This window comes from Xenopus laevis, chromosome 9_10L, assembly GCF_017654675.1.
Source record: "Xenopus laevis strain J_2021 chromosome 9_10L, Xenopus_laevis_v10.1, whole genome shotgun sequence".
In the NCBI taxonomy this organism is placed as follows: Eukaryota; Metazoa; Chordata; class Amphibia; order Anura; family Pipidae; genus Xenopus; species Xenopus laevis.
Genome location: NC_054387.1, coordinates 66,047,949 through 66,068,968, shown reverse-complemented (window position 1 = coordinate 66,068,968; position 21,020 = coordinate 66,047,949). Strand labels below are relative to the sequence as shown.

The 21,020-nt window shown below is 34.9% G+C and overlaps 1 protein-coding gene across 1 annotated transcript in view; it reads right to left on the bottom strand.

Annotated features, from left to right (window-relative positions):
• Nucleotides 1–21,020, bottom strand: part of LOC108701317 (rho GTPase-activating protein 15-like) — a 309,425-nt gene that overhangs the window by 119,096 nt on the left and 169,309 nt on the right. Inside the window, exons 9-10 of the mRNA XM_018235752.2 lie at nt 8,681–8,803; nt 348–446 (exon numbers count right to left, since the gene is read on the bottom strand). Of these exons, the coding sequence (XP_018091241.2) occupies nt 348–446; nt 8,681–8,803 (222 nt within the window). The remainder of the gene's footprint in view (nt 1–347; nt 447–8,680; nt 8,804–21,020) is intronic.

The following is a 21,020-nucleotide window of genomic DNA, read 5'->3' as shown; positions in this document are numbered from 1 at the left end:
TCCAAGCCTTTCAATTGATAATTGATCCCAAAGTCCACAAAAGATCACTCTGATTTGTGCAGTTCTGTTTTAGCCGATAGGGTTCAATGCCAGGTGGGTGTATGGGGCCCAATGTGCCTAGACTGCTGCAACAGGGATGGCATATGGGTGGGTTTTGGGCAGAGTTTGAAAGATAGGGTGCATGGCCCGGTGGGTGCATGGAGCCCTGTGACTACTTATGGCCACCCTGATTGTTTGTTATTTTTTAACTACATATAAAAAGCCAACTTCATATATTGAACATACAGTGTGTGTGTGTGAACATGAATTTGAATCTCCCAAAGTATAGGTTATAGTATTAAACTTACCTCTTTTCTCAACAGCCTCGATACATTGTTTTACAAAGTGTGGAACTGTTGTATTTTCCCTTTTGCAGAGGGTCTCCAGGTGACAGCCAAACACTTGATCTTAAAAATTAAAATAAACAGAAGAAAATAATTCTAAATACCCAAGAAGAACTTCCTGTATTCTGGCATACATTATGTTATGCTTTCAATTCAATTATTATGATTGGTCTTGCAAATGAAAATCTGCCAATTGTGTGAAAAAAAATCAAAGATTTTAAGTAGTTTTTCTACATTAATTTTTACACCATCTTTTTTTCTATTTGACTGGAATGGGTTACAGCAGGTCTTAGGTGGTGTAATATAATATAAATGCAAATATAAATATAATTTCATATAAGGGCTAAAATTATGTTGTTAGTGTGTTGTAAAATAAATTTCACTTTTTATAAATACCCAGATAAACTCTTTCTAATGAATTATGTCCATGATTGTATTTTCTCCATTATGCAAGAACAACAAAGCTTTCTAATATGTCATTAATTTGACACCACGTTTTCCTTTTTTTGGCATAAATCATTTTAAACAGCTTCATAAATATGCCTGTTAATGTTTTCTTAACTATTTGCAACCAAAGTGTCTTCTAAAGAAACACACAGACACTTTGTTAAAAGTGATGGCAAAACAGCTGTATAAGGATTTATGTGCAACTGCTTTAGGATTATATTGTGCATGCCCTAAAGTAGGATATAAAATGTGAAACACATTGGTTAAGCAGAGCAATCCAAACATTTATGTGCAGCCGACTTTAACATATACTATATATTTTATCTGCTATCTTTCTTATTATAGGTGAGTTTATATATTATACGAGTATACAGGCTATAAAAGTCTCCATTTTGCTAAAAGCCCTCATGTGGCTCTTATAATATTATTTGTGCTCTAAAACAAAATAAATATATCACGTATTAATTAAATGTTATAGGGTCGGCTATAATGACTTAAACATGTAACATTTGATTGCCCCAAATCACCCAACAAGCATATGTACTTCATCAGCAGGTGACACACGAGTGTATGTACTTTAAGTATAGATTGTATTATAGATTATTTCTTATATAATTATATTATCAGTGAAAACCTTTCAATGGTATAGTGTCCCTTGGTGTGAGTAGAAATCAACATTGTAAGATTGAGTATAAGTAATAATAAAGTGGTGAGAATAGTTCATAATCTCCCTAGAGAGTATTTTATGCTTGAAAGTTGATCAATGCTCAGGAAGTGGGTCCCATGTGCAATTTTTTAGGATTATTTATGAGTAGATCTAGATGCTGAATAGCGTTTGCATTAATAGACATTAAGTTCCCTCATGGATCTGCAATGGGCCCACTGGCCATAGATCCACTAAGACAGAGGGCTAAGCCCCTACATTTGGAGCAGCAGTAAAATCCTGAAATAGTCAGCTGCGAATACTGTTATTTTGTTATGCATTATACAGGGTATATACTTTTTTACTAATATTGCAATGCATTCATTAAGGGTCAGTTATTTCATGGATCAGTTGGCACCCAATAAAACTATATTCCAAATATATAAACTATAACTATATAACAAATTATATTCTACAAAGCCACCCTCCTCCTAGGAAATTTGAGGTCTCTCTCTGATTTATGGGGCCTAAATGTAAGCTATGCTTAAACATAGCAAGCCCTGGGGATCATGGGTTATTTAAATTCTTATAATAAAATGCTCCAAATTAGACCAAAACCTTTTTGTTAAACTCGAGTTTATTGTGTTATAGTAGAGTATAGTTCGCCAACCTGTACCTGTGCAACACAGCTTTATTTAATTTCACTTTTTTGCATAGTAATTATTCATAAACACCTCTTGCTTTGCATGTCTAGACATGGAAATGCATGCTAATTAAAACTAATATAAATCTCAGACACATCAGTGGCTCTTTCCTTTTTAGTGTTTCTTAAATTAATGTTTTTCAATAACTCTGATGTAGGTGAGAAACTCAAATAATCTGTTTTATTTCTATTTTGCAAGCCTTCCCAAAAAAGCCATGAAGTCACTTCCGTCATGTAAGTCTCTACTTGCTAATTGTGCAAGCATGTTTTAATAGTGATTTACAGTTTAACATGTTTTTTTTTTTTAGGTGTATGTTGCTCATCTCAAAATACATCAATACATCAGGTGAGATCCCACCACTTTCAAATGAGTCTGCTGATAATTAATGGAAAAATGACTCAGCAAAGTTAAAAAGGAATTTCTAACAGATATTAATGGAAGAGGATAAACATTTTTACATGTATTAGTATAACAATTTACAATTATTGTTATTCTAATATTGCATACAGATAGAACTGCAAACTATTTTTTTTCAATTCAGTCTTTGTCAGGAAGAAAAAAGGTTGATAGATTTCTGTTTTCCTGTGGAACTGATTTACTAACAATAGGAAAATAAAACCAAGGCAGTAAACCAGGGGAATAAGCTTTTACCTTTGGTCAGTCTATAGCTGATTAATGAAAAAAATCTATAATTCTTTATTGGCTACTGTAATGGGGCAAAGTTGCCTTATGTTAGTAAATGTTTTCCATTTGCTTTTCCATTCCACTATAATGTATGCTTTACACAGGCATATATAGGAGCCTACCAATGGTTCAGTCCCCTGTCATCAAGTATATTCAATTTACTGATATGCATATGGAATCCAATGTCGGGCTGGGCCGGCGGAACACCAGGAAAAACCTTGCTCCACTCAGCTGCCCCATAAAGAAATGAAGCTGCACGCAGTGTTCGCGCATCATGTTAGGGAATTGGATGTCGGGAGGGGTCCTGCGAGGAGGGCCCTTCATTTGCAGCCCCGGTGGGCCCGAAGGCTCCAGTCCAACCCTGATGTGATCTTTTCTTCTTGTAGAGGAATGTAACTTATTATACAGAATGCTTGGGCCTTTTGCCTCAAATAAGGATTAATTCTATCTTAATATGGATCAAGTACACAATGATATCTTCTTATTACAGGGAAAAAGGCAATCATTATAATTTAGATTTTTTTTTAAATTTTATCAAAATTTAGTCTATGGGAGATGGCCTTCCTTAACTTGGAGATATCTGGATAATGTGAATAACAGATAACGAATCCCATACCTGTATTGGTGTCACTGCAACATAAAAAGTTATTGATAATATATTTGTTTAATACTTTGCCAATTATATTTAAAAAAAAAACATTTATAAAAAAAAAATATGGCAATAAATAATTTGCTTCTTCATTTCTGAATTAATTAGTGGTGTATCTAAAGCATTCAATCATTCAAGCAATTTGATGTTCAAGTTTATCCAAAGTCTCTCCAAAACTCAAATCGGGGATGTACAGTATATTCCCAACAATTCAAGCATTGATTAGAGTTTGGGATACTATTTTACATTCTGACTACAAGAATCGCAACCCAACTTTCTGTTCTCAGCTCTCAAGAGGTTAATATTCTTTTCAACCCTATTGTATGGACACAGTCTGGCATTAAACTTCTTGCAGATGCAAATGTTAATAACCACCTTTCCAGCTTCGATGCTATATGATCATTGTTATAGTCATTGTTACCAACAAATTCATTCTTAAAGGGGAACTCCGACTTTGGAACCAAAATTTGATAAAGAGGCCCACATAGCACAGAAACCCCTAATATGCTGCAATTAACAGTTCTTCTCTTTCTACATCATTTGAAATCCTGGTAGGGAAGGAGGAACTAAAACACTGTTGTTATACATTGTAACAACTTCTCCACAGCTTACAGACAGCATGCAGGAACTACAGAACCCACAATGCATTGCACTGTGATGTTCTGTTCTTTTTTGAAATCATGTATGCAGGGAATTGTGGGGTTTGGATGATGCAGTCTAAGGACAGATGGCTGTTGATACAAAGTAACAGTAGTCAGCCGGCTCAGCAAAGTAGTCAGGGAGATCAGCAGGATAGCAGGGGGCTAGGCTTAGAGTACTGTCAGAAACCATTAAATCATGAAACGTCTGCATACTTTTAATTGTTGTAAATTGCAAAGTTATTGAAATTATATTTACTTTTCAAAAAGCTTAAGTTATGTTTGTGTGGAGTTCCCCTTTAAATTATCTGCAAGGGGGATCTAAAGTCAAAAAACAACATGCCTCCCAACATTTTGGAAGTAAAAAGAGGGACAAACATTTTTTTTTTTCGCACGTAGAACAGCAAATTTTTTTGACCACACCTCTTTCTGTGGCCAAACCCCCCTAATTACCATGTTCATTTTACAACATTTGGCAGGTTATGAAAGTTTGAAAATATTTCTCCTTATCTAAACTGTTTTTTTGTGTCTCAAAATTGTTATAAAGTATCTTATTTGCACCTGTTAGCTGTTGTGTGCTCTCTGCTAAAAGCCAATTAAGTGAGAAACTTTGTTTCTTTTTCTGGCTGTTCAAAATAGGGACTTTCCAGTACAAATGAGGGACTGCAGGTTGAGCTGTCAAAAGAGGGACTGTCCCTCTGAAAAAGGGACAATTGGGAGGTATGAAACAATATTGCAGGTACTGTTCATGATCCTAGAAAAAGAAGCATATTTGCAATGTAATTCAATTAGAAATTGTGTATCTTTTCTTTAAAATAACAGATTCTGTGCAGTTGATTTCAATGTTCCTCTCCTCTGCTTGAAGAAGGTGCAAGCAGGACTTTTCCTGACTGGCCAGAATGCTTGTCTGCATTCCGAAGAGTTAGTTTCTCACTGAGATTTGTGTTAATGATAAATACACAAATGAAAGAACCCCACTCTGCTTCCCTGCCCTTTGGAATGCAGACAAGCACAGCAGTACCAGCAGTTTTCTTACTACTCTCACTGGCCAGCCGGGAAAGGTCCTGCATGCAGCTTCAGCAAACAGATGAGACAAACAGTGAAATCAGCTTGACAGAATCGATTATTTTGAAGAAACTGTAAAACATTTCTAATTGAAGTACATTGCAAATATGCTTATTTTAAGGTTTCTGAGCAGTTTCTGGAATATTGTTTTTTGACTTTACATCCCCTTTAAGTTATTGTAGATCTAACCAGTATTGCATAGATCTTCTACATAAGATATCTTCTCTGGCCCAAGAAGAAACAAATATTTTCCAATCCTACGTAGTTTTAAATGATGCTCCAGATCAACCACTGGACTCCCACCTTTCTAAAAGGCAACAAGATGTAGGATCAATAGATCCAATAAACAGAAATGTAGCCTTTTCTCTGATTTTAGCAATGATTAAATCAACCGACTGCTATAAACAAGGGGTAATTAATGGTTTAAAACATCCTATCCTTATTTATTATTTGTAATGAACAGCAGAATTTTTTTTAGCAGGCATGGGTTTGTGTAAAATTATGTGCTTCATCATCAATTTTTATTTTGTGAAACCAAAGTAAAATTTTGTCTTTAAAAATTTTTATCATGAAAAAACCACAATGCCAAAAAATTTCCCATTTACCGCAATGCATTTTGTGTGAAAAAGAAAACCAGAGAAATATACTTATTGACTTCGATGTGCTTTGCAAATTTTTGCTGTTTTGTGAATTTTTGACATGGGGCATGCCAAGTTAAACAGCAAAATCATAAATGTAAATATGGACAAGGAAGTTGTGAGTGCATGCCTACAGGTCTGGAATAGGAGTCAAATAGGTCCTGACATTCCAAGTACAATGAAGCCAAAACAGCCTCCACTAGCCCACTAAATAATCAATGTCTATAGGAACTGACAGCAGCCCCTCTCGTATTTGCCAAAATCCATATATAGCAATATTAATTTGTTGTATCTAGGGTAGTAAGATTAAGTCTAGTGGGTTATGAGAGAGTGGTTTTCCCCTGGCCTCAGAGGAGGGGTTATATTTTAATGAAAGCAGACCGTGCCCTTGTCTAAAATCCCGTAACTATTCCAAACTTTATTTTTATTATTCCATTAAAAAACAAACAAATGAAATTATAATAAGTTTGTTTCAGTTCTAGTAACCTATCGCAACCCAATGGCAGGCAGCATTTACAGATATAGATATCTAAATGAATTCTATGGGAAGCCAGAGATGGGGCTATTATTGCACATTTCCACTGTATATTGGTTGCTATGGATGACTGGTTGGGGACATTGTAAGAAGCTCTTTTGCCTTTAAAAAAAGAGATTTCACTAACTAGCAGTTTGCTGTTATTAAAAATCGAGAATTATTTTCTTTTTTGGTCACTATTATTTGTCTTGTACAACACAAAGTTAATTTAAAAGCTCCCTCTAGAATAAGTATTTATTGTTTTAAATTTTCTCCATTTTCTCAGGAAATCGTATACATTTAAACTTCTGAAAGCCATTGTTCATCATTAAAACATACAGAGATCGTAAGGAAATGTAATTCATTAGGGTAAAACAAAATTCCCGTACAAAACTATTGGTTCACAGGCACATGTACAAAAAAGGCCTGCATATTATGCCCATATTCAGCTCCGATCCTTCATTCCTTCAGCTGTTATCAATTTAAAGCCAATAAAACTCCCACATTGAGTCCATTTGAACAGTCAATTTTAATATCTCGGGGCATCTGTAGTTATTCTGAATTGGCTGAAAAACCAGAACTAACAAGTTAAGCTCCGACCATAAGTCTACTTCAGGCTGGTAAACCATACATCAAACGAAAGACAGATAGTCAATAGAGTACTAAGAAAAACACAATTATTTTTAACATGGACAATGTATTTATTTATTGTTCAACTGAATCTTTTACATGAAATCTATTCAGGCTCATTTGATTTTTCTACTTTATGTTTTACAGTATTTAAAGCACATTTGTGTGTAACAACTAATGAATAAGAAGGACGTTTTAAATATATTTTTCTGTTTAATTGTTCTTTATTGTTCTATAGCATGGCACTTTTTTACAATAAACAGCAAACTGAGGATAGAATTATTATTAAATATAATTTTGAACCTTAGTATTATAAAGCAGTTGGGTGGAGTTTATCTGCGGACCTGGGCAGTTTTATGGTTTGACCATCTCTATATGTAGTAAATGTAGGTTTGTTTAGTCCTTGTAATGTTGGACTGTACAATTTAAAAAGAACGTAAAGTATGTAGCAACTGGCAAATAATCAGGACACACCCTGATTTTCATAAATTCGTATTTGTACCCTATCAAGAAGTACCCAACATGGATTCAGTTTTCCTTCCTTTGCATGGTTACATCCCCTACTTTAATAAATGTTTGTGGTTACTAAAATCTTTTTGAAATGATTTTGGCTCACTAACTTACCAGGAATGATGAGAGACACTAAAGATGGGATTCTTGGCCACCTTAAGTCATCTGCATTTCCATATGTTGTAACCTACATTATTGTTAATTATTGAATACAGTTTAAGGGGTGAAATTTCTTAACCTTTTAATGAATCACTCCCAAACCACCCTGTTCATTCTCTGTCTGATCTGTAGCAGAGTTTCTTTTATTGGAATACAGGCAAGTTCTTCCAATCAGCACAGTATGACAGAAATTGTGTTCTATGTAATGCAGAATGGATATCTGCAACTAAAAGCCTAAGAGCTACATACTGCTCTTAGGGGAAAATTGTATGAACCCCCAAGATCATCAGGATTTTCATATTCATCTTAGATCTGTATACGGTACTAATATAATTAATATTTCCCTACATCAACAGATTACATCTAAAATAAAAAAACACAATAGTATACTACAGTATATTTATTAAATCCCAACACATGTGTATTACCTACAGTATGTCTCCCATTAAGAACAATATGCACAGAAGTGCTTGAAAATATCTTTAGATTTCCAGATATAAGCAGGCTATATGAGTTTACACTGATGTTTTTAGTTTGAGTAGTATGAGTTCAGCAGAACTATTGGGTTAACATTGTAAGTGCCATTAAGCCTTCAAGAGAGATATATAAAGGGCACTCCTCTGGCAATCATCATTGCAGAAAAAGGACAACTGTGCTGTTAAAGAACTTGTAACTTGGTCTACAGTTGATATAAGTAACTTTTTGTAATGAACTGAATGAACACCCAAAGGAGAACACCACCATTACAAGGAGTGAGACTTCCATTTGAACACTGAAGGACGAAACTAGAGCTCAGCACAGAAAAATTCACCCACTTTCTATTCATTCCTATTGGATTTTTAGAAGGGTATTTATCAATGGGTGAAAGTTGGCGTTCACCATATGATAAATATGCTGACTGATTCATCCATCATACTCTTTAAACACCCTGAAACACTGTGTATGTGTACATCTCTGCCTTCTAAATGACAATAAAAATAAATTCCCGTAATATCCCCAAATAAGATTTTCTGTACCTTTAATAATTCCCTTCTCTTGAAGAGTTTTCAAGGAGGGTCGTCGGGAGATAAACTTCTTCAGTTTGGTTTTCACCCGGTTTCGCTCAGAGGTGTCTGATGCACTGTAGTTTAATTTAAATACTGCAAGTAAACAAGTAGATCATTAATATAAGCACATATAAAGATTCAATGACATCAGTAGTAGTAATAGTTAATCTATCTATCTATCTATCTATCTATCTATCTATCTATCTATCTATCTATCTATCTATCTATCTATCATCTATCTATCATCATCATTATTATCTATCTATCTATCTATCTATCTATCTATCATCTATCTATCTATCTATCTATCTATCTATCTATCTATCTATCATCATTATCTATCTATCTATCTATCTATCTATCTATCTATCTATCTATCTATCTATCTATCTATCATCTATCTATCTATCTATCTATCTATCTATCTATCTATCTATCTATCTATCTAACCATATACCTTCATGTATTTTAAACCTTTCATGAGTTTAATGTGTATGGGAAATGTAAATACTCTACAAGTATACGCAGTACATCATTATATGCAATGCTGTTCTAGCAGCATTTTTCGTAAAATACATTTGACTAATATTAAGGTTCTTACATGTACTAAAATTAAAATAAGAATATGGGAACCTAAGTTGACTCATTATTTTTCTGTAAGATAAAGAGAAAATTTACAGTAATCATACCAATTTGATTTTTGCATCCATTAGCCAATTACTTCTAAAGTATCAGGGGGACTGTTTGGATTTGAAGCTCTGAATATATGACTTTATCATCCAAGCTTCTAAAGCAGTTTGTGCCTTTCTGCTATCAGGGGAGCTAAACTTGCCAAATTGTTCATTTAAAGTAAATAACAGATAACCAATTAAGGAAAGTAATATATAAACACATGCCCATGATAATACAAGGGAAGTTTGCCTCTTGTATCACCACTACTTTTAGCACAACTGTTTTCTTTTTTCCCACAACACCAGATGACCCTAAAATAGTTACATAAACTTGTAATCACATTAAAAGGAAGCTTTTACTGGAAAATACATAACTTTGTAATCCATTCCTTTTACAAAAAAAATCTTCCCAGCTAATACAACCACAGGGTCACAGAAGATAGCTTAACCTGATGGTGGTTGTGTTTAATATCTCAATTTGGCAATCACAGGGAATCCTTATGCTTGCACGTAAAGTAAACGTTTGTTCTAATTTTGTCAAATAAGGAATAGCTATTAAAACCTTCTATATGAAAATGGCTTGCTAAAAATATCTAATAAATATATTATGGTTGGTTTATATTTCTGTATTATATTCAAGTCATCACATGTTAAATTTTGTGTGTACTGTTTTGGTTGAAAGAATTACTGTAGGACAATATCTACCAGAAATAACTGTTCTCAATTCAATGTCTTGCTCTAAACCAGTGGTTGACAATCTTTGGAAGTTCATTGGTGGTTTACCTTTTAGTCAGGGAGCTCCTTAGCCCATGACAAGTATATATATAGTGAATAAAGTATCCCCTCTTGTAAAATATAAGGATATTATAAGTTACCGAGGAGTTTCATGACCATATAAAAACACGAGGCCGAAGGCCGAGTGTTTTTATACGGGTCATGGAACTCCGAGGTCACTTCTAATATCCTCATATTTTACAACTGGGGGTACTTTATTTATTATAATACACAAATTTCAGTGAGTCATGTGACAGAAATGACATCAGAACTCACCGTTTATAACTGATGACATCAGAAGTCACCATTTATAATGATGCAATTTACAAGATATTCATGGCTTTTGTGTATTATATATATATATATATATATATATATATATATATATATATATATATATATATATATATATATATATATATATATATATATATATATATATATATATATATATATATATATATATATATAGAATATGTAAAGAAGAAGCAGCACTCGTCAATTGCAAAAAAGTGTATTAAAAGATCAGAGCATCACTCAAGGCAACGTTTCGGACAACATATGTGCCCTTTGTCAAGCCAAAAAAGTTCTCTCAGCTTATCACAGGTATCACATTATATAGGCAACAAACAGGAAATGACCTCAAAATTTGCATATACACAGGTGCAGAGCATTATCATATACATGTATCTATAGAAACAAAAACAGGTCATAGTCACGATTTAAACCCCGAGGATATAAAGATTTGAGCATATTGATCCACCATACCTCTCTTCTTTTAAGTTTCAATTCTCTATCCCCCCCTCTTTTCATGGGCGGTACTACTTCCAAAACCATAAATTTAAGCTGATCCGCCGTGTGTCCCAAATCAACAAAATGCTTTGAAACAGGTAATGTGGTATTGCCCAAATTAATACTAGACCGATGTTGTGATATACGTGATTTGACCATCTGGGTGGTCTCACCGACATAGATGAGACCACACGGACATGTCAACACGTAAATCCCAAATTTTGAAATGCACGTAAAGAAAGTGCCCTCTTAGCTGTATCCGTTGGCCAGTCTGGGGGTGAATAAACTCTCTACCTTTCAATACGAAAGGACATTGTACGCAGCTTAGGCAGGGATACATACCCTTAGATCTACCTCCCCAAAATGTATGAGCCTCCTTAGGTTTTACATTTTGGGGAGGTAGATCTAAGGGTATGTATCCCTGCCTAAGCTGCGTACAATGTCCTTTCGTATTGAAAGGTAGAGAGTTTATTCACCCCCAGACCGGCCAACGGATACAGCTAAGAGGGCAATTTACGTGCATTTCAAAATTTGCAATTTACATGTTGCCATGTCCGTGTGGTCTCATCTATGTCGGTGAGACCACCCAGATGGTCAAATCACGTATATCACAACATCGGTCTAGTATTAATTTGGGCAATACCACATTACCTGTTTCAAAGCATTTTGTTGATTTGGGACACACGGCTGATCAGCTTAAATTTATGGTTTTGGAAGTAGTACCGCCCATGAAAAGAGGGGGGGATAGAGAATTGAAACTTAAAAGAAGAGAGGTATGGTGGATTAATATGCTCAAATCTTTATATACTCGGGGTTTAAATTGTGACTATGACCTGTTTTTGTTTCTGTAGATACATGTATATGATAATGCTCTGCACCTGTGTATATGCAAATTTTGAGGTCATTTCCTGTTTGTTGCCTATATAATGTGATACCTGTGATAAGCTGAGAGAACTTTTTTGGCTTGACAAAGGGCACATATGTTGTCCGAAACGTTGCTCTGATCTTTTAATACACTTTTTTGCAATTGACGAGTGCTGCTTCTTCTTTACATATTCTATTTGATGTGGGGATGTGACGGCGTCTCGTATTGGAGCGAGCACCGACTAACACAGCAAGTATACTTCAAAGAGTGCTGGGGCACCCATTGTATAATTTTCTATATATATATATATATATATATATATATATATATATATATATATATATATATATATATATATATATATATATATAACCATACAGAAAGCTGACGCACACTGGGATTCATCAAAAATGAAAACTTATTTTATTTGGATCGACGTTTCGGTCCACACACGGTCCACACACGGACCTTTATCAAGATACGTATCTTGATAAAGGTCCGTGTGTGGACCGAAACGTCGATCCAAATAAAATAAGTTTTCATTTTTGATGAATCCCAGTGTGCGTCAGCTTTCTGTATGGTTATATGGCTTCTATCTGACTGGGTTTTGCTCCAGTAAGTGTGTGCCACAGCCTTACTACACATATATATATATATATATATATATATATATATATATATATATATATATATATATACTGACCTTCAAGATTGCCATTCAGGTGTATCTAGGAGAAAAAATAAACATTCTCCTTAATTAACCCCAATCTGACCTTCTTTAGGTTAAGTAGCTTTTTTACATGCCATGTCAGTATACAAAACCATTGCTCAATGTACTTTTACATTTATCCATTAACCTCCATCTGTAAGGAACAGATATTCAGCACAAGACATCCATTAATAAAAGTTAATATATTTTACTTACTGTACAAGCAGGTTTTCCATATCATTACAAGGCATTATTATATAAAAATTAAAATTAGGTGGACTTATCATCTACTTTGATATAATTTCTCAGGGGAGAACGTAGACCTTCCTATGACTTTTATTTCACTCTCAATTTAAAAAAAAACATTTGTATATAATCCCATGGGTTTACCTATAATTAATTCCTGCCAGGGTACATTTGAGCACTTTTAACATGTGTTGAAAGCATTGGTTTTTGAAGAACTATCCATTAACGACTTTCTGAACTGTAACAATAGATATTGACAGAGCTTGTCAGACTAAAGTACTATTGATTGTTTCACATCATGTGTATAGCAAAACCAATTTCTTTCAAGTGCTTCTTCCTAACTGAAATACATTATAACAGGCTTCCTATCAGTTTATCATAACAGGCAAAGTCATAGAATATAATGCAGTAAAAAGCTTCACAGTGAATAAACGAATCACGAGACTCAAAAGCCAAAATACCCAGGCTGTCTGTCATTTTATTGTGTACTTTAATATTAATTTTATCTACTCTTTCTAACTTTCTATAAAATCATAGCGCACAATGTCACCTGTAAAACAAAGAAAATATTTTATAGCTATTGTAGGGACCGTACCTAGATATTTTAGTTGTAAATATCCTCCAATCTTTTCCTATTATTATGTCTAGGGGGGTCATATAAAAATCAATGCTGGCTATACTCCACAAAAGTCTAAGATTTCTGCAAGCTGTTTAATGCTAGAGGTGTAAAGAATCTTCCTTTGGGATTGTAAAACTGCCAGAAAACTCTATTTTGCACCAATTTGTACAGGGTAAAAACCTGAATTACAAATCTTTTGATGTTACGTACTAATATAAAAATAAGGTTTACATGCATTTTATTTAGTAAAGAAATTGAGCATAGTATTAGAATTATACTAATAATTGGGTAGCATAGAGGCTCAGTGATTAGCACTTCTTCTTTGTAGCTCTGGGGTCAAAAAACATTCAGGCTTATGATAAATTATACCAAAATTTGGGCATGTTTTTGTAAAAAGTGATAGGTAAAAAACATACCAAATAGAGCAAATATCAAAAATAAAGGTAGTGATGGGCGAATTTATTCGCCAGGCACGAATTCGCGGCGCATTTGCGCGTTTCGCCGCCAGCGAATAAATTCGCAAAACGCCCGTGAAAATTTGCGCCAAAAACGAGGCGCCGGCGTCAAAAACGGGCACGGCATCAAAAACGAGACGCCGGCGCCGTTTCGCGAATTTTTCGCCGTTTCGCGAATTTCGCGCGAAATTCGCGAATTTTTCGGCGAAGCAAAACGGCGCAAATTCGCCCATCACTAGTAGAGGTTTATATCATTATATTGGCAAATCGTTTAAAAGAAAATCATGGGGCATGTATACTAACATTGGAGATAAATATGGTTTGATCAAATTAGTCAGCTGGTTCTATCAGTGAATTGAACATGAACCTTTCTTACATACAGGGATATTCTGGGTCTTTTTAAAATTACTGTTATCGCATACTTCATGAAAAATAATATATTGTGCCCGATTTAAAGGTGAACTAAACCCTAAAAATGAATTTGGCTAGAAATGCTATATTTTATATACTGAAGTTATTGAACCAGACTACCCAGGATCAGCATCTCAATAGTCAGGCCTTCAAAGTTGTTATAAAATTTTCCATTTCCATGAAAAGGAAGTTGAATGGCTGGATGGTGCTAAGATTTTTTTTATCTGAAATTTTATTTAAAAGTTCAAAAGATAACTTTTATAACCTCCTTCCTTTTATTTTAAAGGTGTATAATACAATAACATGTACATTTTTAACATTATAGAGTTCATTTAAGTGACACAAGATTTCAGTACTCCTGAAACCATTTCTGGATCCTTAGTCTGCAGTAATCAAGCATAATCAAGGGCTCTAGTACAGTACCTTGGGTCATCAATACTACTGGAATTTGGATCCAAAAGGATGAGCATACTAAAAAATTAGTATAGTAACTTAATAAGCCCTAACATATTTACATTTAAGATGTTCCAGGCAGATTCATACACATTAAAGGATGCAAAATAAATTATCAGACCAACTTCTAATTGTGGACTGAGATACCTAAAGAGTCTCTCCCATAACTGGACTCCTCTAGTGACAAAAGTGCTTGTTATGTATGGTTGCCAGGTAATTACAAATAAGAAGATATTGCTGCCTGACCATATTATATGCTTCAGTATTATCTGAGATGCCCCATAATTCATTTAATTTAAATTGTCTTTACTTTGTACAACAAGACCCCTTCTGCCTTTGGAGTTTATATAAAGCATAATATTTCTAGGGTAAGAATTAAGGTTATCCAAGATAAACAGGAATAACTGGCAAGTTAATATGGTTCTGTCTAGTATAACAAAAGAGTAACATAACTGTAAAGGGGAGGGTAGTCGAATTACTTCCCTTTTTCTACTCCAACTGCTGACCCGTTTAGCAAGATACACTGGGGGTCATTTATCAACACTGGGCAAATTTGCCCATGGGCAGTAACCCATGGCAACCAATCAGATTGCTGCATTCATGGTTCTACTTGCAGCTGGTTTCAAACAGCTAATCACTGATTGGTTGTTATAGGTAACTGCCCATGGGCAAATTTGCCCAGTGTTGATAAATGAGCCCCACTGTGACTCCCTCTTAGCTGGGCCCTCATGATGGTGTTGGAGGAAGGGGGATGGTCAGAGCTGAATTGTAACTATCAGGCATATTTACATTGAGAAATTATTAGGAACCAGTGATTTTGAAGGTACAGAGTATCAAGCACCATAAATTATTAATAACCCCCATTCAGGAGAGAGATACTGTACCTGTAGTGAAATGGATCCCCACAAGTGGAACTAGAAATACTGTAACTTACATCTCTTTCCAGCTGAGTGTCCCTACAATTAGACAAGGTATCATCACGTAAACTACTTCCACATTGCTCTTACTAGCTGGCCTGACTCACAATTCATATGAGTATGCTAAGATAGAATCTACCATCCACTGCCTTTACTTCATTTGAGGGGTCACTGTTCTGCAATTTCACTAAATCTTGGAGAAGTTTATTCTTCAACATAGACTCTCAGAGGCCTACCTTTATCTCAGACCCTCTGTCAAATACACATCCTATTAGGATGAAGTCCAGGAAGAGAGGAAGAACAATGTGCTCCCTCCTATTATATAACTATGGACAGGAACTACTGAAAAATAATTCCTGGGCCAATTGATGAAGCCTCCCTCCCATAGGTTATAGTTAGAGATGGGCAAATTTCTTCCATTTCGCTTCGCCGATAAATTTGCGAATTTCCCGCAAAATTTGCTAAACATTTGCAAAAATCGTGAAATCAGAAATCAGAATTTTCACCGGCGAATTTGCAAATTTATTTGCTGCCGGGGAAACATGGAACTTTGATTCGAATTCATGCCAGGTGAATTTATTCGCCCATCACTAGTTATAGTTGATAAAACTGTGGGCCTGTGTCAACAGGGGAATTAATCTCTTGGACATAAATCACAAATGAAGTAACATTTACAGCTACTGTATATACACCATAGCATGGCACACCTGTTTTTAAATTGAAAGGCATTGGATTCTGACAAAAACACTTCATATTTGTTGTTGTCTGTTCCCATTTATAAATAAATGTACAGTAAAACCTGTGTTTCCACAGAAGCTTTAAAAAGAAAGACCCTGTAATGGCCAATGAAGAAGCCTTTGTTGAAGAGACAATCCATCTTTCCATTTTTTGTGAATTGGCACAAATAATAGCAAATGGCTTGCAAATAGTGGTGACAGTAAATTTAATTCACAATTTGCAAAACTGCCACCAAAATCGTGGCATCGTAGCTTATTTATAAAATTTGCACAGTGCAGAAGGGTTCAGACAAAATATTTGCACTGCTCATTTGTTATGTTTCTAAAACTGGATGAGAGTGGTGTATTGAATGTGCAAACAGAATTGCAATTTATTATTCACTCTGCGAATGTCCATAAGAGTTTTTTTAAATATGTCATGAATAGTGATGGGCAAATTTATTCGCCAGGCGCGAATTCGCGGCGAATTTGCGCGATTCGCGGCAGGCAAATAAATTTGCGAAACGCCCGCGCAAATTAGCCGAAAAAACGGGCGCCGTTTCGCAAATTTTTCGCCGTTTCGCGAAATTCGCGAATTTTTCGGCGAAGTGAAACGGCGCAAATTCGCCCATCACTAGTCAGGAACGCATATTGCAAATATTTCTGCATTTGAGTTGTGCCACGACTTTGGTGGTAAAGAAAATATTTACAAAACAGTTTTGCAACTTGTGAATTTAATTAATTGTCACTACTATGTGTACACACAACAACCTTGCATAGTGGCCACAATCACACAAACATCTGTCTCATTTGCTTAAAATTTGTGAATATTTGTGCGCAATGCGAATTCACAAAAGCCATAAAGATGGGCACAGCAGTGCAATATTTCAGCGTTCAGGAAAAACCATGGGCAATACAACCATTATTGAATAAATATTTGCTGTGCAAACTTAATAAATGTTCTTAATTTGCAATTATATCATATTTAAAAACTTCTTATGGACATTCACAGAGCAATGCTGTTTGCACATACACCAAATAAATACACCAGTCTTATCAGACTTTATAAATATAACCATAAGTGGGGCAAATATGTTCACCGTGTGAACCATTCAGCTCTGAGTGAATTTTATAAATAAGCCCCAGTGTTCTTTAACTTTCATCCACTGATAAATATGTTTTAAGAATCTCATAGAAATGAATAGAAAGTGGGTGCATTTTTTTTGTGGCAAGCTCTAATCTAGTGTTTTTATAAATCTGTCCTTTCAATCAATCAAATATAATATGGCACAGGGTTTTCTTATACTTTTTGTATGAGAATCCTTGTAAATTTCCCTTAAAAATGTCTAGTGATGGTATACTCCAGTCTCTCTGCCTTGTATGTCAAGCTTATAAATCCAATAAACACTTAACTCACTACAACTGATGATACTGTACCCAATCATTAAAAATCTCATTGGAACCTACAATGCATTTCCTCGTTTTCAGTTTCTGTGGGTTAGTGAAACTCTGATATTTTTCTTCACCAGAGTATTGATCGCATTTTGTATCAAACTACAACAATGTATTTTTCAATTTTCAGTATGAACTATTTTAGTTGGCATGAAAAACTTTTCAAAAACATTATTTATTTTTAATTTTTATTACTAATTTAGTGGGATAGCATTTGTGTATGTTTCTCGCAGAATTTTCTTGGCATTAAGGCTTAGTTAAAAACAGAATAATCTGTGATTAGAGATATTTAGTCATTAGCTGTGAAAAAGACACTTAACCATAGTAAAGTGTCTTGAAAATAGTAGATAAAAGGTTTCAGCTTGGCTTGCATCCCACATTTGAACAAGAAATTATTCTGCCATTGAAACACTAAAGATGCCTCGCAAGGTAAGGGTGTAGATGCTTGCTAACAAGATGCTATTGCCCTTAATCAGTCAGTTTTGTAAGGTTGTCTCATTTTTAAACATTCCCTAAACCTCAAATCAGCAGAACTATATAGAGTGCACAGTTCCTTCCTCCCAGCTGCTTCCTATCGTCATTAATTAAATTCAAATCACAGAAAAATAAACATACAAGATAACACACCAAAAAACTGAACTCATTCCAAAAAAATAAATAAATAAATTAAATGAAAACTCTTTACAGAGGCATTTCTGAACGGCATCTGCAAACTGGATCTATTCCACTGGCAGTTATCTTTACTTTATTTGTCAGAGACTCAAATCATCTTTTATATAAATGAGCAGGTGCTAGAATTACAACACTACTTCATGCTCACCTGTTGGATAATGGTCTTTAGAATATACACAAAAGAATATTTTTCTCTAGATAAATTGGTGTGTACAGAGACACATTGTAATATCCTAGGGAAAGTTTATTTGTATGATTTTTTTTTTGGGGGGGGGGCTTTACCCTCCATGCATTATCTCACATTCTTTTCAAGGGAAGAAATTCAGTGTGTTAAAATTGTTGTGCATTATGAAGATCGTGAATAGGTAGCAATCATCTATACAAAGCTAAATAGAACTTTCAGATGAAACTGCAAGCATTTTGCATAGATCATATGGAAAGTTTGTATTTTGCAAAACTTACATCAATCTTTCTATGAAAAAATTATGAAAAATGAGTAGTATTTGTTTTGTTGGCAGTGTATTCATGACCGAATAAGTAATTTTATTCATTTTGTTTTGAAGTTACAGTCCTAAAGTGTACCTTACGTAATTGTACCAAGGTAAATAGTGGCCAGAGCCCTCCAGGTAAGTTAGAACCAGAAAGAAAAATCTGGCAATTGCACATCGATATTGGCTTTAATGAAGTTAAGTGCTGACCCAAGGTGCTTACATGCCATATCTGAGGGTTCATTGCTTCAAAAAAAAAAAAAAGTTAAATTGCTATATACTGTATATCTAAGAAAAAAGATAAACAGACATAAAAGCAAAATAATTCATGTATTATTTGTGCTCATTGATGTATTATTATTATTATTATTATTATTAACATGTATTTATATAGCGCCAACATATTGCGTAGCACTGTAAAGTAAATGTGATCATACAACTAAATCACATGAATTATATACATAGAACATATGGAGTTACATACATCACAATCAATACAGGTACAAAAGGTGAGGAAGGCCCTATGCGTAGGCATACACTCTAAAGGGAGGGGATTAATACACAAGGTATGGGAGTGGGCAAGATCGAATTAAGTGGGTGAGAAATGTGGTACTGTATGTGGTGTTGCGTTTGGTAGTTAAGCAGAGTGAGGGGAGGCTTCTCAGAAGAAGTGCGTTTTCAGAGATTACTTGAAAGCAGAAAGGTTGGGAGAAAGTCAGACAGACCGTCGGAGAGTGTTCCAGAGGAGTGGTGCAGCCCTTGCAAAGTCTTGAATGCGAGCATGTGAGGAGTTAATGAGAGAAGAGTTGAATAGCAGGTCAGTAGAGGAGCGTAGTAAGCGGTTGGTTAGTATATAGAGATGAGTTCAGAGATGTAGGGTGGGGCAGAGTTATGAAGTGCTTTGAAAGTCAGTGTCATTAATTTGAATTTGATTCTGAAAGGTAACAGAAGCCAGAGCAGGGATTGACAGAATTGCGAAGAAGAGGAGGAGCGGTCGCTGAGGTATATGAGCCTCGCAGCAGTGTTCATCATGGACTGGAGAGGTGACAGTCTCTGGAGGGGAAGGCCAATTAAAAGAGAGTTACAGTAGTATAGACATGATATGATGAGAGAGTGAATAAGAATTTTGGCAGCATCTTGGGTGATAAATGATCGTATTTTGGATATGTTCCTTAGGTGGAAGTGACATGATTTAATAAGTGACTGGATATGAGTGAATGACAGAGCAGAATCTAGGATAACCCCAAGGCACCGGGCCTGGGGAGAGGGGGTGATAGTGGAATGCTCAACAGAACTATGGATAGTGTGGTGGTGTAGTGGTAGCATTGCTGTTTTACAGTGCAGTGGTTCTAGTCTTGATTTACATAGGCCACTAACCTGTGTTCCACTGGGGGCAGGGACTAATCCAAATGATGTACAGTAGGGAAAAAATACTAGTGCATCAATGGACGAAACAAGTCTTCCAATATGGCAGTTTAGAGAGGACTTTGCCATGTAATTATGGTTATGTGATACCAGTGACAATTTTTTCCCCACCCATTTAAAAATCGTTTTACTAATTAACTGTCATAAGAATAATAAAGACAGAAAAAGGTTTATGTGACTGATGTAGTCTCATAGCCCTGGTTATGCACAATCCCTACGTTACTTAGGGGGTTATTTACTAAACTTTTACTAAAATCGGACGTTTTGTGTGAAAAATCCGAAAAACCGTGAAAATCGGATGAAAAAAACGGAAAGATCGTGAAAATCTGTTGAAAAGCTAATTTTCAGGAAAATGTAATAATAAATAAGCATAAAAACCTGAGCAGATTTGATTGGAGTTTTTAGCAGAAAAATTTAGATAAATTCGGACTTGATAAATAACCCCCTTAGTATGTTATTATCATTTAACATCATTTTCAAGCTTAAGTAACCAAACAGCCCACGTATGTATAGAAAAAGACGTGGCATAAATAGCAATATAAAGAGACAGCTTAGTTATTAGGAATATTCATTGGGATTTGTTATTTCTAAAGAAAACATATAGATATTAAGAAATATTATTGTCATAATCTGTAAAGTGCTATT